The following is a 13,479-nucleotide window of genomic DNA, read 5'->3' as shown; positions in this document are numbered from 1 at the left end:
CACTTAATAAGTAGAATATAAAACTGGTGTTTGGTAAATTTGTTCATAAAATTTAAAATAGTTATAGCAAACAGAACATCAATGAGATGAAACCAAAATTAGGCTCCTATTGTGAAATATAAGAATACGAAAATAGAAATGGAAAAAGAAGTCCAGAAAAAAATGAGGTAATGATTAAGCTATTAATTATGGTAATCTAACATTATTTAATTTTTATAGATAAAAGGTATTTATATTCAATCTAAGACTACATTAAGCAATAAGTTGTATCTAGCTAATTAATAAATTTTAACCAATTTTAAAATGAAAAAGGATAAAAACATTCACATTAGACAAAAATATTTTAATCTCACAATGCAATATTCTTTAAACACACACTAGCTGTGTTATAAGTTTACTTTTTGATATTTAATAATTTCATAATGAGAAAATAGTATATAGTTTAATAGTTTGTAAATTGAAGCAGCATGGTGGACGGACGTGGAGGCACGCACAAGCATGGCATGAGCGTAACGTTCAAAATTTTCAAATTGGAAGTTCGGAACCAAAGCAAGTAGGTTCGGGAAGGCCCACGAGAGCGTCCATGTAATGGCCCACTTAGCCCATTCAAACCAATTATTTGTCCACGTCACGCGCCGGCAGCCGGCAACCGGCAACCTGCATCTCAGTCAACTAACACGCCACCCGCTCTATCCAATTAGTTTCGTACACACTCTCACTCTCACACCCTCCTACGTAAGCGCGTGACAATCCGTTAACCATGTGAATTGCGAAAGCCTTCAACTATAATTTTTCTCAAAATAAAAAAGACAAATGTAAAAAGATTTTGTAATTATTTAAAATTTAATTTTCATACACTACAAAAAATAAAAAAATTATATGCAAATATCTCATGATGTACCATTATATAATTAAAAATAATTATTTTATATTTATTACTTAATTAAATAACAACATAAATTTAATTAAATAATAGTATAAACTATTATAAACATCATATGGTTCAAAATTAAATTTTTATAATCATTTTTTAAATTAAAATACTGATTTTAACTAATTTAGTTCCATTAAATTAAGATTTTATAGATGGTAGAGATTTTTTAGCAGTTTTCTTTTTTATTATTATTTTAACTCAAACTTTTGGTTAGAGTAGTAAACTTATTTTTAGAATAATTGTTTTTAACATTTTTTTAGATTGAAGAATAGAACTACATTGAAACAATTTTGGAGAAACTATTTCCTCTCAAGTTAGCATCAAAAGCAAAGAAAATAAAATTAGGAAGAGTATTAAAGAAAAATATCTTACTCTTCAAAGAATGATCAAAATGCTAACACTAAATCTTTTTTGTTTGATCAAAATCTACCTACACTAACACTAATAAACAATTAGCAAGTCATAAATACAGTTTAAAAGAAATAATCATTCACAGCGAAAGGCCAAAAAGCTACTGTATGTTTAGAGTTTAGATATAAATCAGATCATCGCAACCTTAGGTTTTATTTTCTTCCCCTCTAATTATAGGTCCAATCCAAAAAATGCACAGTAGAAACGTAGACTAATTATACATATGGGACCTGCAAATGAAAGTTGTTAATGGTTCAAAAAGAAAAGGTATTAATTTCGATCCATAATTTTAGAAATTAATGTAAGGAAATAAACTTTAGAGTTACAGATATATAATTATTGAAAGGTTATTAAAGGTATGTGTTTATTAGTACTAGCACTTTTTCTTTATGAGTTTCACATGTTAAGTGAGCCCAGCTGCTACCCATAAAATATGATTGTATTCATGAGGAGTTCTCTTTGCATTGTGAGGTTCCCATCACTTTCTGGTGCATGTTCATGCTGTCAACTCTGTAGATGGCCAGCTACATCACTCAACTGAAGCACATGCCCTCTCTTCCTCTTCTCATCATCTTATATATGCAAAACAATTATACTCCCTCTTTGCACCATTTATTATATCCAATTTCAGTTTTGTTTCCCTGCTTCATCTTTTTATATATATATATATATATGCTTTCTTTTCTTTTTCATAATTCAAGATTATTGATGAAATAAATGAATTATATATAGTACCTACTAGCTAGCGTATAGTATTCAAATATTAACCATTTAAATACTTCAAATACAAAAGATTTTAACTAATGAATAAATGGATATTGTTAAATATAATTTTGATACTAAGATTTTTTTTTTCACCGAATAAGTATAGAGAGTTAATTTTTTATTGTGAATTAATCTTATTTTTTGGACGATTTAAGATTCAAAATTGAAATTTAAAATTTAGGATTAAAAGTTGATTAATACTAATTAAAAAAGTTGGCTCCCATAGTTGAGTTCTTTCTTGATTGTGTTGAAAGAGGACAAATAGTGTGCCGATGTGGTTGACATCTTATTCTTCCTCTTCTTATCTTTCATCCCTTTTTTTATATATAAGAAAAGTTTAAAAAAGAAAAGTACAGGTAGATAATAAAAATATTAAATGAAAATACTAAATAATGTGAATAATAAATATATCAGATGTTTAATTTACTAGATGTGCGGATAATTATCTTAATATTAAGATTTAGATGGATAATTTGAGGGTGTAGTATATTTTTACTTTATTGGAGCAATTTTAAAATTTATTGTTTATAAAATTCATTGTCTACCTAACAAAATACAAAAAAAAAATGTATAAGGAATTTAATGAAAACTCTTGTACTCTGTTAATTCCAATACTTATGAGTATAAAACTGAACAAAAGAATCTACCCCAAAATGTTATTCTTCTTTTATAAAAGGATAACTAAGAAGTGCTTGTGTGAAGAGAAGGAAGAATAGTATGTACAATTTATTTTAAAAAGTTAATAAAATTAAAATGATATATATTTTTTTTAAAATATTTAACTATTTATAAAGATTATTTTTTGTTTCTTTACTATTTTTTTTTTACCATATAGTATGCACCTTTATGAAATGCAGGTGAACACTTTTGGCCACTGTATATATTCGATGACCCCAAACTAAAAGAAGATTGTCACTTACTGTATTCATCATAGCGGTGACTTTAATATCGGAGGATAACTTTGGCTTTGGTAAGAAGGATCCTAAAAACAACAATGTAAAAGAGTCACCATTATAGCCCATTTTTGCTGTCAAAGTAGAAGCTTTCATCATCATATGAGTTTATTAATTAGGGAAAGCAAAACATATATACTATACAAGAATTTAAAATTACACCGGACATAAATTAATTATGTAATAAACATAAGGGAACAAGGGTACGCTTTTCCTTCATTACTTGCTTTAGGAATAATTAGTGGATGAAAAATGAAATTAAAAAATGTACAGCAATAGGCGTGGGTTTAATTAAACTCTCTAAAAGGGAAGATAGGAAAATAAAAAAGTGAAGGGGCCAGGGTCATGGTATGATGAAGTAATGGAATACTAGTGTTGAAATAAAAATGGTCCATATATCCTCTTATAACATGCCATTTCTAAAGAGGCACGATGCCCAGCATTCCAAAAAGAATAATGAAAGTATAGCACTCCCGCTTCCATTGATGGAGTTAGGCATTTTGGACCGACCAAATAATGATAAGGTTGAAGGTAATGAAACTAAAAAATTGTATTCTCCTGCTTTCCTTCTGTTTAGGAGGGGCAATAGCCAATAGATAGGTCAAAATATTGGTAATACCAGAAAAACAAACAAAATCGTTAGAATTTATCTTATTTAATATTTATTAAATAAGATAAGTTTTAGTTATTTTTGATTAATTTTTTTTGTTGTTAACTATTTTTGTCAAAATATATAGGGTTTAAATTAGGACAATTCAATTAAATAAAATGTTTGGAGATCAATTTTATTCAAATATAACTTTTTAAACAATAAGACGCAAATACAATTTTTTACAAAACTATAAAAATCGCTACTGACAGTAGCAGTTTAGAGGAATACGTAAACCACTACTGACAGCTACGATTTACGTGGGACAATGGGCTAACAGAAACTGCTATAGGCAGCAACGGTTTCTATACAAATGGGCTTGGTCATAAACCGCTACTGCAGTAACGGTTTCTATACAAATAGGCTTGGTCATAAACCGCTACGATTTATGTGTTGTTGTGCGTCTATATAAACTGTTGGAGGCAGTCGCGATTTACGTTGAAAAGGTGTATAAAACCGCGAAAGCCAGCTACTGATTTTTCATTTGGTGTGAAGTTTGAATATTGTTAGAGAGAGAAAATTCTAAAGAGAGAGAGGAGAATTTTGGGAGCAAATCCAAATTTTTTCAGCACTGACCTTCTTTTGGACATCATAGCAGACAAACATAGTTTATACCGATTGAATAGCGTTGCCCATATTGCCAATGTCATTGTCGACAATGTTAGCTTTTTTTTTTCTGAGTATTAGAATTTGTAAAATAGAATCTAGTATATAGGATATAAAAGCTAGAAGTTATAATTTAACCTTTATAGTTGAGTATAGACTTTCAAATTTAGGATCTAGGATGTAGGGTATAAAAAATAGAATATATAAATTAATATTTATAATTTAGTATTAGACTTGGAATATATAGTGTAGTATGTTGTAGCGTATAGGACATGGATAATATCATCCACGTACACCTTTTTCCAAACTCCTTGCATTTTTTGTGGTATTTAAGATGGTCTAACTCCATCACTTTGTACTAAACTCCACGCCGGATGCTGTAATTAGGGGTGGCAACGGGGCGGGTAGGGGCGGATTTTTGCTCTACCCGACCCCGCCCCGCCGTACACCAACCCGCATAGAACCCGCGCCGCTTCTACCCGCGGATAGTAAAACACTGAACCCTAACCCGCCCCGCCCCTACCTTCCCCTATAATTATTAAAATCCAATAAATAAAATTAAATTTCAAAATTTATATAACCATAATCACATACATAACATAAATTAAAATAAAAATTTAAATATGATACAATATTATTAATCATTTACTAATTATTTTACATATATTATACATATTATATATTAAAATAATATATATTATATATATAGTGGGCCAGGTAGGGGCGGGTATTACCTAAACCCGACCCCGCCCTGCCCCTCTCAAGAACCCACCCCGCTAAAAATCTGCCCTAGTGCGGAGCGGGTAGGGGCGGGATGGGTACCCGCGGTTCGGATGATATTGTCATCCCTAGCTGTAATCCTTTACGCTCAACACAGCTTCCTCCTTACTCTGAAAAGATTGGCCAATCTAAAATTCCGTTAGAATGGTTGCATCATGCAGACCCTGAGCCCCAAAGGTTGCATCGACGTCTGGCTGTTGGCATATGGCCTCCAAGTTCAAGGTTGACAAGTGTGGAGGATATTGTTGTATGCCAAAACTCGATGGCCCATGAGGTATATGTGGATTGCTTAGAATATCATCATCACCGTCTCCAACAATGTCGACCAACTCATCTTTCGAATCATCGTCTTGCATCGCATTTTCAACTCGATCCGATCCAGTCTCAACTACAAAATCAAGAACACCACGAGGCACAATAGCAGTACCAACTGCAACACATGGAGGATCAGGGATCAGATAAGCAGGTGCTACCACAGGCATCGACGTTGAGGCACCCCATCGTCGTCGACTAAGAATTCGGTACTGATGCCCCAGAGTTATCAATGTCATCTTCCAACTTGGCAAACAACTCGGGTATTCTAATCTCAGGAAAACTTCGCATACAGTGAAACAAGACCTGCATATCTTCATCGGACCCTATCACAAACATCGCATGCTTCACATAGGTTGACACAACGGCAATAAAAATTCAGTAGAACAACTTTTTTACCCACTTTGTCCCACACATCTCCAACTTCTATAATATGCTGTTTTTTACTCGACGACCGGATAAAAAGGCTAAGCGATTTCTTATCCGTAAATTTTACTAGAGCAATGCACTAGAGTTAGAAAACTCTCCTCACCATCCATTTGTGAAAAATAGCACTCCACTACTATCTCAATGCCTTGGAGGGATATATATAACCAAGCACTATATGCATACATCAAACATAAATCGTGACTATCTGTAGTGGTTTATGATCACATCTCCTTGTACAGAAATTATTGTTGTCTATAGCGATTTCTGTTTAGCCACTGCTCCACGTAAACCACAGCTATCAATGGTGATTTACGTTCTCCTCTAAACTGCTATTGCCAGCAACAATTTCTATAATTTTATGAAAATTTGCATTTATGTCTTGCTCTTTTAAAAATTGTATTTAAATAAAATTCATATATAAACAATTTATTTAAGTGAATTGTCCTTTAAATTTCATTCTAACTCTATTCAAATCTTACTATATCTTAAACTCTTTAAATTAATTTCATTCAACCTGATATGCAAAAATAAATATATTTTTATTCAAATACAATATTTATTGTTTTTACATTTTATAATATCTGAATTATTAATTTGGTGACCTATCCGCAGGGAATATTCAAACTGCTCCGAAGTTACCAAATTATTCTTGGAGCGGATTGAATACGTGCAGATTAGAGGAGTGCTTCCCATCCTAACTCCGTTCTAAACACTTTAAGAGAGTCTAATTAACAAGTAAATACAATTAAATATTACAATAATTTATTTAACATGAGACTCTTAAGATTAAAAATGTTATGTATCCCCACTCCATCTCACCCCAGTGATCCTTTTACAGTGTATTTATGCCACCAGAAACGCCGAACGGTAGACATTCTAGTACCCGCTTGTCTTTATCATCAACCTCATCTCATCAATTCTCATCCCTGAAACATATACTAATACTAATAGGTGATGTTGATTTAACCAATATTCAATAATCATCGTATTGATGGATGTTGATCTCCAAGAAGCTGGAAAAAATTTATTCATTTTCTTTCATGCTTTTGGATTTGATATTTAGAACTTGACAAAAGAATCCGATTCCATGTGTCCTATTCAGCCGTCCAGGGATGTTTCGAATTTCGGATGCCAATGACTAATCCGTTGTTTTACTGGTGTGATTAAACGTAATTTGGTGTAATGATTCCGCCATTTTATGATTTCATTATTCTCTTTTATCGAAAGGCGAAAGACAAACAAGAAGAGCTTTATGGGATGGTACATGTCCTACTTTAAAGAGAATATAATTGAGTCAAGTGAAGTAACGGGGAAACAAAATCCATCTACAGTAAGAAAGATAGAAAACTTGGTAAGGAAGCAGATTGGGACGTGTTCTCTAGCTGGAAATGAAACCTCCCTGATCTTTGACGTTTTCTTTGTGGGGAAATAAAAGCCTCTTTTGTTTGCTATTCCAAGTTCCTTTGATTCTGACAACTCAACTCATCAAAACTTTTTTCCCCCTTCATCGTGGTTTTCACTAGTTTTGTTTTAAATTAATTAAAACTTGTATAAATAGTAAATGGTATAGGCTAATTTTGTTTAGAGACATGGAATAATAGCACAAAAATATATAAATATAAAATTATATTTAACAGATAAGATAAGATACAGAATGTTAAATTAATATTTTTTTTATCTTTTTTAATCGAAAAAATCTAAAGATATTAATAAAAAATATAATATATTTTTTATTTTATTATTTTTATAAATTTTTTATAATATATCTTTTATTATTATATTTTTTCTTAATTTTTTATATAAAAAAAAGAGTAAATTAAATTTTTATAACTTATTTTTTATATTTAATCTATTACTAAACTAAATATTAAAATATTAATTTTTATGGATCTATTTTTTTTATCATGTTTTCAATCATGATTTTTATGGATCTGTTTTCTTTTATTATTATTTGAATCTCTAACACTTGTTTAAGCAAAAAAATAAATTAATTACTCGACCAATCCAAATTAATTGTTTTCACTTTTCAGTCATGGTTTATTCTGAAATTGTTTTTTTTTTGTAGGATGATTTATTCTGAGGTTACAATGTTATACTGATGTAATGGGCTGGACTCCTATATGGGCCCATTCCAAATAGTATCCTAGGCTCTTAAATTAAAATAAAATAAAAATGAAAATAATAATAACCTGTCTAAAAGGTAAATAATAGATAATAATTAAGAGTAGAATAATCATTATGATCCAGCGGTGATTACTCATGAGTCAATAACCTTTATGATGGCATATATATTTTGGGGCTGGGAAGCTTCTGCCCTGTAAGTTTTAAATGTTACCATATATTTCCATTCCAATCTTTAATCCAAACATGCCAATAGTCACAAAGTTGCGTTGAATAATCCAGGAAGCCTACAAGTTATAGTCCAATGCGATCGCACCTCGCCACTTATCTTTCTTGCTTAAATTATTACAGGCAAACAAGAAGGAAACTGCCACAACCCTATACTGAAGGAGATAATCGATATGAGGAGAAGCCCTTGAAAAATCAAATTGCACCATACATACAGGGAGGCGAATTCAAAGAACCTTTTAGATTTCTGGACGTTCTCTAGTAGCAATTTGAATGATGATTGTAAGGGGGCAACTATACCCCGCAACTTGTTATCACTGGTTATGACAAGTGAGTCTCCATTAGGATAGAAATAGGCCAGATTTTATTTTTAACAAGGAAAACCTTCAATAGAATATATTGGTTTTTTTTAAGTCTCGTATATTAGCCTCACTTGAAGACTATCAATAAGCCTGATATTTTTTTTAATAAATAAATATTTGTAAAGAATGTTTGTCAAAAAAGATCTTAAAGCTTATTACCCTTATATATGAATCCATCATATAGGGCCTTTCTAGGTGAGCAATTTTTATTTCGTAAAAAGAATTGAAACTTGGCCGACTACTAAACAACAAATAAATAATGGTTGAAAAAAATTACAAGCGATGACGTGAGCAAGATTGTTAAATGTGTCAAGTATTTTAGATTTTTAGATAGTCATAGAAGAGATACATAATACCACTATACTATTATCATCAATGTATGTAATAACCATGAGAATGTGTACCACTATTATCATCTTTATCGTCATCATCACTGATATATATTATCCTCGGTCTCCCTACGAAGACAATGACTTTGAACAAGTTTAACGAGAGAAACCGGGGTTCCAAATGGACCTGTGGGGGCTCTACCATACATAAACACCTAAAAAATCACAAAGAATGGGATTTGCACCACCAAGAGATGGATTACTAGCTTCACTAGATATGTTTGGAATCTATTGTTATGAATGATAACCGACCACCGTGAGCAATAATCACAAAATCTGAGGCTGTGGATCAGACGGAAAAACCGAAACAAGAAAACGATGTATCATTTCAAAGCTTGTGAATGTGATTACAGCAGCTGGTGTTGTCCTCAGAAGGTTGGTGGCACACCCACGGTAAAACCCAGGTATGCCCTCTTGCTGAAAAACCTTCCGAACGCAATCAATCACACCCGAGTACCTTTTCTCAGAATGGTGCCCTTGCTCTTGCAGTCTGGAACGTACAACCTACAAACAGAACATGGTATTTATTTATTTATTTACCTCTTTTTCGTCAAACCAGAGAATAATTACTAATGAGTTCATGAAGCATGGGCTACTAGTAACACCAAATTATTAGGTACATGGCTCTGTAGGCTGGGTAACGAAAGAAAGGAAATCAGCAAGCTCCAAATATTAATACAAGGGAAACTATGTCTATGGTGCTTTAATCATTAACAATGGGTTCTAAACCATTTTCCACATAAAAATCGCCAGCAAGGTCATTTTCGTTATTTTATTCACAAGACCCAGTATCTGGAAATATGAATATCAAAATTTATGCACTGATATCTTCAATAAATTGCAGAACTAAGTCAATCACTCAGCAACATACCTCATGGGGATATGTCAATGTTGATGCAAAAATTTTGGAGACTGATGAGGCAATTGCAACATCACGTGCACCAAGTTTATCCATTGATGTGTCACCTTGAGTTGCCAAGTAACATTTTATTTTCTCGTATGTTGGAAACTGGATGGCTACATGACTGATACCAGCCAGCGCAGGTACAAGTCCACTGAAGATAAAGAATATCCCAAAATTCATCAAATTAATAATTGCAATGCTATACATAATTAACACTCTGCTGCATTCATAACAACCAACACCAACCTGTACAGCCCTCGAATACCCTCCTCGTGTGCAATTCTCCTCAATGCAGAAAGAGTGCTCCTATATGGCACAACACCAGATCTCATTCCCTGAGTCTGCATTTAAAAGGGAAGCAAACTTTTAATGCAGAGCACACGTATGAATTGAATAATAGAAAGTTCTATATCTTATTATGGGTAATACTTTAACATGGTTGCATGCACCATTAAATTGGATGGTATTAATCTAAACATTGATAACATTGCAATGTCATTCGGACAGTAAATTTCTGGCAAAACTTCTGGTTGTGTAGCATTTTCTGTTGTATAAATGGTATACAAGAAAGGAAATAAAATCTACACCATCCCACTCCCATTTTGAAAGCAAGAAAAATTAAAAAGAGCTTCTTATTATTTTGAATATTTGTGTGCGTGCGTGTGTGTGTGCAAGAGAGAGAGCGAGTGTTATGGAGGGCCAAGGCTAATCAAAAGAGCTTTTTATCCTTAAATCAAGTGTAAACTGCAAATATTACTAAATCATTTAACTAACTCATACAGTATGCCAATTATCGGTGCTAGGTTGCAAGGATAATGAAATAGATCAGCAGAGAATTAAGCACAAATTGAGGAAACATACTTGGAGTCTAGTCTTGACAACCCAAAGTGGATTTGTGAACATTGTTGTTGCAGCTCCAGCACCAGAAGCGGCCATCATATTAGCTCCAACTGAAAGATTATGGCAATCTGTGTACATACCGTAAACTATTATAATTTGTACATCTTCAAAAATAGGAAACCCAAAAAAGTGCAAGTCGGACCAAATAAGCTCCATGAATCACTCATCTTGTTCAATACAAAAAAAGTAATAAACAGTGAACTAACCCTCAGGCTGAAGAAGGCTCTTGAGCTGTTCATACATGGTAAAATATACCTGCAAGTTTACAAATTGATACAACATATATAAATCCCTCGTAATAAAATAAAACAATATCCTGCTTCCAAAAAGAATATAGGCAGGCTAATCATAAATTTTCTGTAGCCCAGTGAAATAAATTATCAATAGTAAGCTGCACTAATTAGAAAAGAGAATCGTCCGATGCTTGAGACATCAAAACACTGTATGAACTTGACTTTAAATGTAATATGAAGGCTGCTTTGACAATAGCAGGTAATTTAAATTTAACCAAACCCAAACTACCACATTGGAAGAATCCTTCGCCTAGATAGCTACGGTCCTTATTGCTTGATAAAAAAATTGTAACTAAAGAGATATCATATAACTTGGGCCTTCTAATGTCTACAACTATCAAAAGACTCTAGGCCATTACTTAACACTGTTTCGACTCCATATATCTGATCTACACCCCTCCTACTATCTAGTCTAACCCTAGATCATACTTGGAAGTTAAGAGTGTTAAAGCAACAACATATTATTTTTGTTCTTAAGTTCACCGAGGAAAAAAAAACTAAAGAAATAAGCAGCTAATAGACCAGAGGGGAGAACTCACAGCCCAGTTTGGCAGTAAAGCTAGCACAGTGGGAGACAACCCACGGTACATGCCACGCAATCCCTCCTTGTGAAATATTTGTTCCAAGCTACCAACTATGATGCTGCCTGCTGACAAAATCACCCATAAATAAAATATTGAGTTTCTCTAATCATATTTTTTATTTTTTCTGCAATAGCTTCACGTACTAAAATTACAATGATAATACATAAAACACAAAACGAATCCAAGAAGAGCAGGGCTAGGTATACCTTTAACACGTCCATTATGGAGTTGCGCTACCCCATGAACCTGAAACCTAGTTTTGATTACATCTAAAGGACACACAAATGTAGCAGCAATAACACCTGCATCAAATTGCAAATTAAAATAATCAATAAATAAGAAACAATAAGACGATCATATTGAAAAAAAAAGGGGGAGAAAATTGAAACAAAAAACATTAGGAATCAGATAAGTGGTGATTACCGGCGGCGGCGCCAGCTGCAGCATTGCAGAGAAGACCCCTGGGGTTGATATTAGGGGCGGCGTGAGTGGCGGGGTGTGTGGCGGCGTGAGTATCGGAGGACATGGCTACTGGTGCAGAAGAAGGAAGCTAAGCGAGAAGCGGAGAAATTATCGGCGGCGAAAGAAAAGGAGTCCTCTCGGGAGAGGGCGATGGCGGAGAACGATGACCAGCGTCGCATGGCCTGAGACTAAGGTGGGGTTTTGGTTCGGGAGCTGCCAAAGCTAGTTTCTTTTGGATCGATCGATACGCGACGCAACAACAACGAAGATGTTTCTTCCTTCGGATTGGGTTAGGGTTCTTCGATTAGATCCAAGACCGTGCGAGTCAAAGCCAAAGAAAAAAGAGAGAAAGAAAGAGAGTTTATTTTGGCTTCTCTATTCTATTCTTTGGGAAATTGCCTAGTGCTTTATATGTATGGCTCTGCTTTCTTCCTCTAATTGAATTTTCTTGGTTACCACTTACCACAACAATCTCTAACAAAGTAACAATAATAATGCAAATAATTATTTCATCACCCCCTCCCTCCTATCTATTACTTCTCTATTTAGTGGGTCCCTTCCATAAAACAGCACCATATAACAATATGCCATCTTTTATCCTTTATCAGTTTTTGAAAAAACAAATAGTATCTTTTTTGTTTTTGGGGTAACAAATTAACAGATAAAGATAATTTGGATTAGTTATGTTATTAAGTAATTTTATCTTACCTTTTACAAGATCTTCTTGGATAATTTTACTTTTTTGTATATATCTTTTCTACAAATGACATAAGTAAAAAATTACGCTACTTAAACAATTGCATCGTCATGAATGGTACTATAATTATAGGTATATATTTAAATTAAAATTTAAAAGGTGGATAAGATATTTTTTAAATAAAATTTTTTTAGAAAAATTTAAGAATTTAAAATTTTTAAATACAAAATTTTAAATTTTAAATTTTGGACAAAATATGATTTAAATTAAAAAATATTAAATTTAAAATCTAAATAAGATATAAAGATGGAATTCAAATCACAATAAATTGAATCAAATTATTAGATTAAAAAAAATTAAATTAATATCATACAAATTTAAATCATTCCAATAAAATTTGATTAAATTAAAAATAATAAAACGGATATAAGTCAAATCGTAATAAATTATATCAAATTTTATTTTTAAAATTAATTTAACTTAATTTAACTTTTAATTATTCAATAATCTAATCTCACGTGATTTTTTAGATATTTCATTTGTAAACGGGATGTAAAAAAAGGGTACGTATGTTTATATCTTTTTTTGTTGTCAATATTATAAACAAGATATATAATATAGTATACAAATATAACTTGTTCTAAATATACATATATTAGTAAAGTGATTTATTTGATTAATTTAATAAATCCCCAAAAAA

General features: G+C 32.3%; 1 protein-coding gene across 2 annotated transcripts; it reads right to left on the bottom strand.

Annotated features, from left to right (window-relative positions):
- Positions 1-8,847: 8,847 nt before the first annotated feature.
- On the bottom strand, positions 8,848-12,674 carry LOC112695769 (nicotinamide adenine dinucleotide transporter 1, chloroplastic). 2 transcript variants are annotated; one of them, XM_025748233.3, is made up of 8 exons: positions 12,044-12,674; positions 11,827-11,922; positions 11,576-11,685; positions 10,950-10,998; positions 10,705-10,811; positions 10,090-10,184; positions 9,811-9,994; positions 8,848-9,443 (listed from the first exon to the last, which is right to left on the bottom strand). In XM_025748233.3, exons 1-8 carry the CDS (start codon positions 12,144-12,146, stop codon positions 9,207-9,209), a joined length of 981 nt encoding a protein of 326 aa, XP_025604018.1. In that variant the 5' UTR covers positions 12,147-12,674; the 3' UTR covers positions 8,848-9,206. The 2 variants fall into 2 exon arrangements, with proteins under 2 accessions (XP_025604018.1, XP_025604019.1); XM_025748234.3 differs by having other exon boundaries at positions 11,576-11,682; positions 12,044-12,587.
- Between the last annotated feature and the right edge of the window lie 805 nt (positions 12,675-13,479).

The sequence above is a fragment of the Arachis hypogaea genome, chromosome 6 (assembly GCF_003086295.3).
Source record: "Arachis hypogaea cultivar Tifrunner chromosome 6, arahy.Tifrunner.gnm2.J5K5, whole genome shotgun sequence".
Taxonomy (NCBI): domain Eukaryota; kingdom Viridiplantae; phylum Streptophyta; class Magnoliopsida; order Fabales; family Fabaceae; genus Arachis; species Arachis hypogaea.
This window is presented reverse-complemented; position numbering and strand designations above follow the sequence as displayed.

Coding starts and splice junctions, on each gene's coding strand:
- LOC112695769 (XM_025748233.3), bottom strand. CDS start 12,146: ATGTCCTCCGATACTCACGCCGCCACACACCCCGCCACTCACGCCGCC. Junction 11,923..12,043: donor TGCAGCTGGCGCCGCCGCCG/GTAATCACCACT, acceptor AATTTGATGCAG/GTGTTATTGCTGCTACATTT. Junction 9,995..10,089: donor GGTATTCGAGGGCTGTACAG/GTTGGTGTTGGT, acceptor CTTTATCTTCAG/TGGACTTGTACCTGCGCTGG.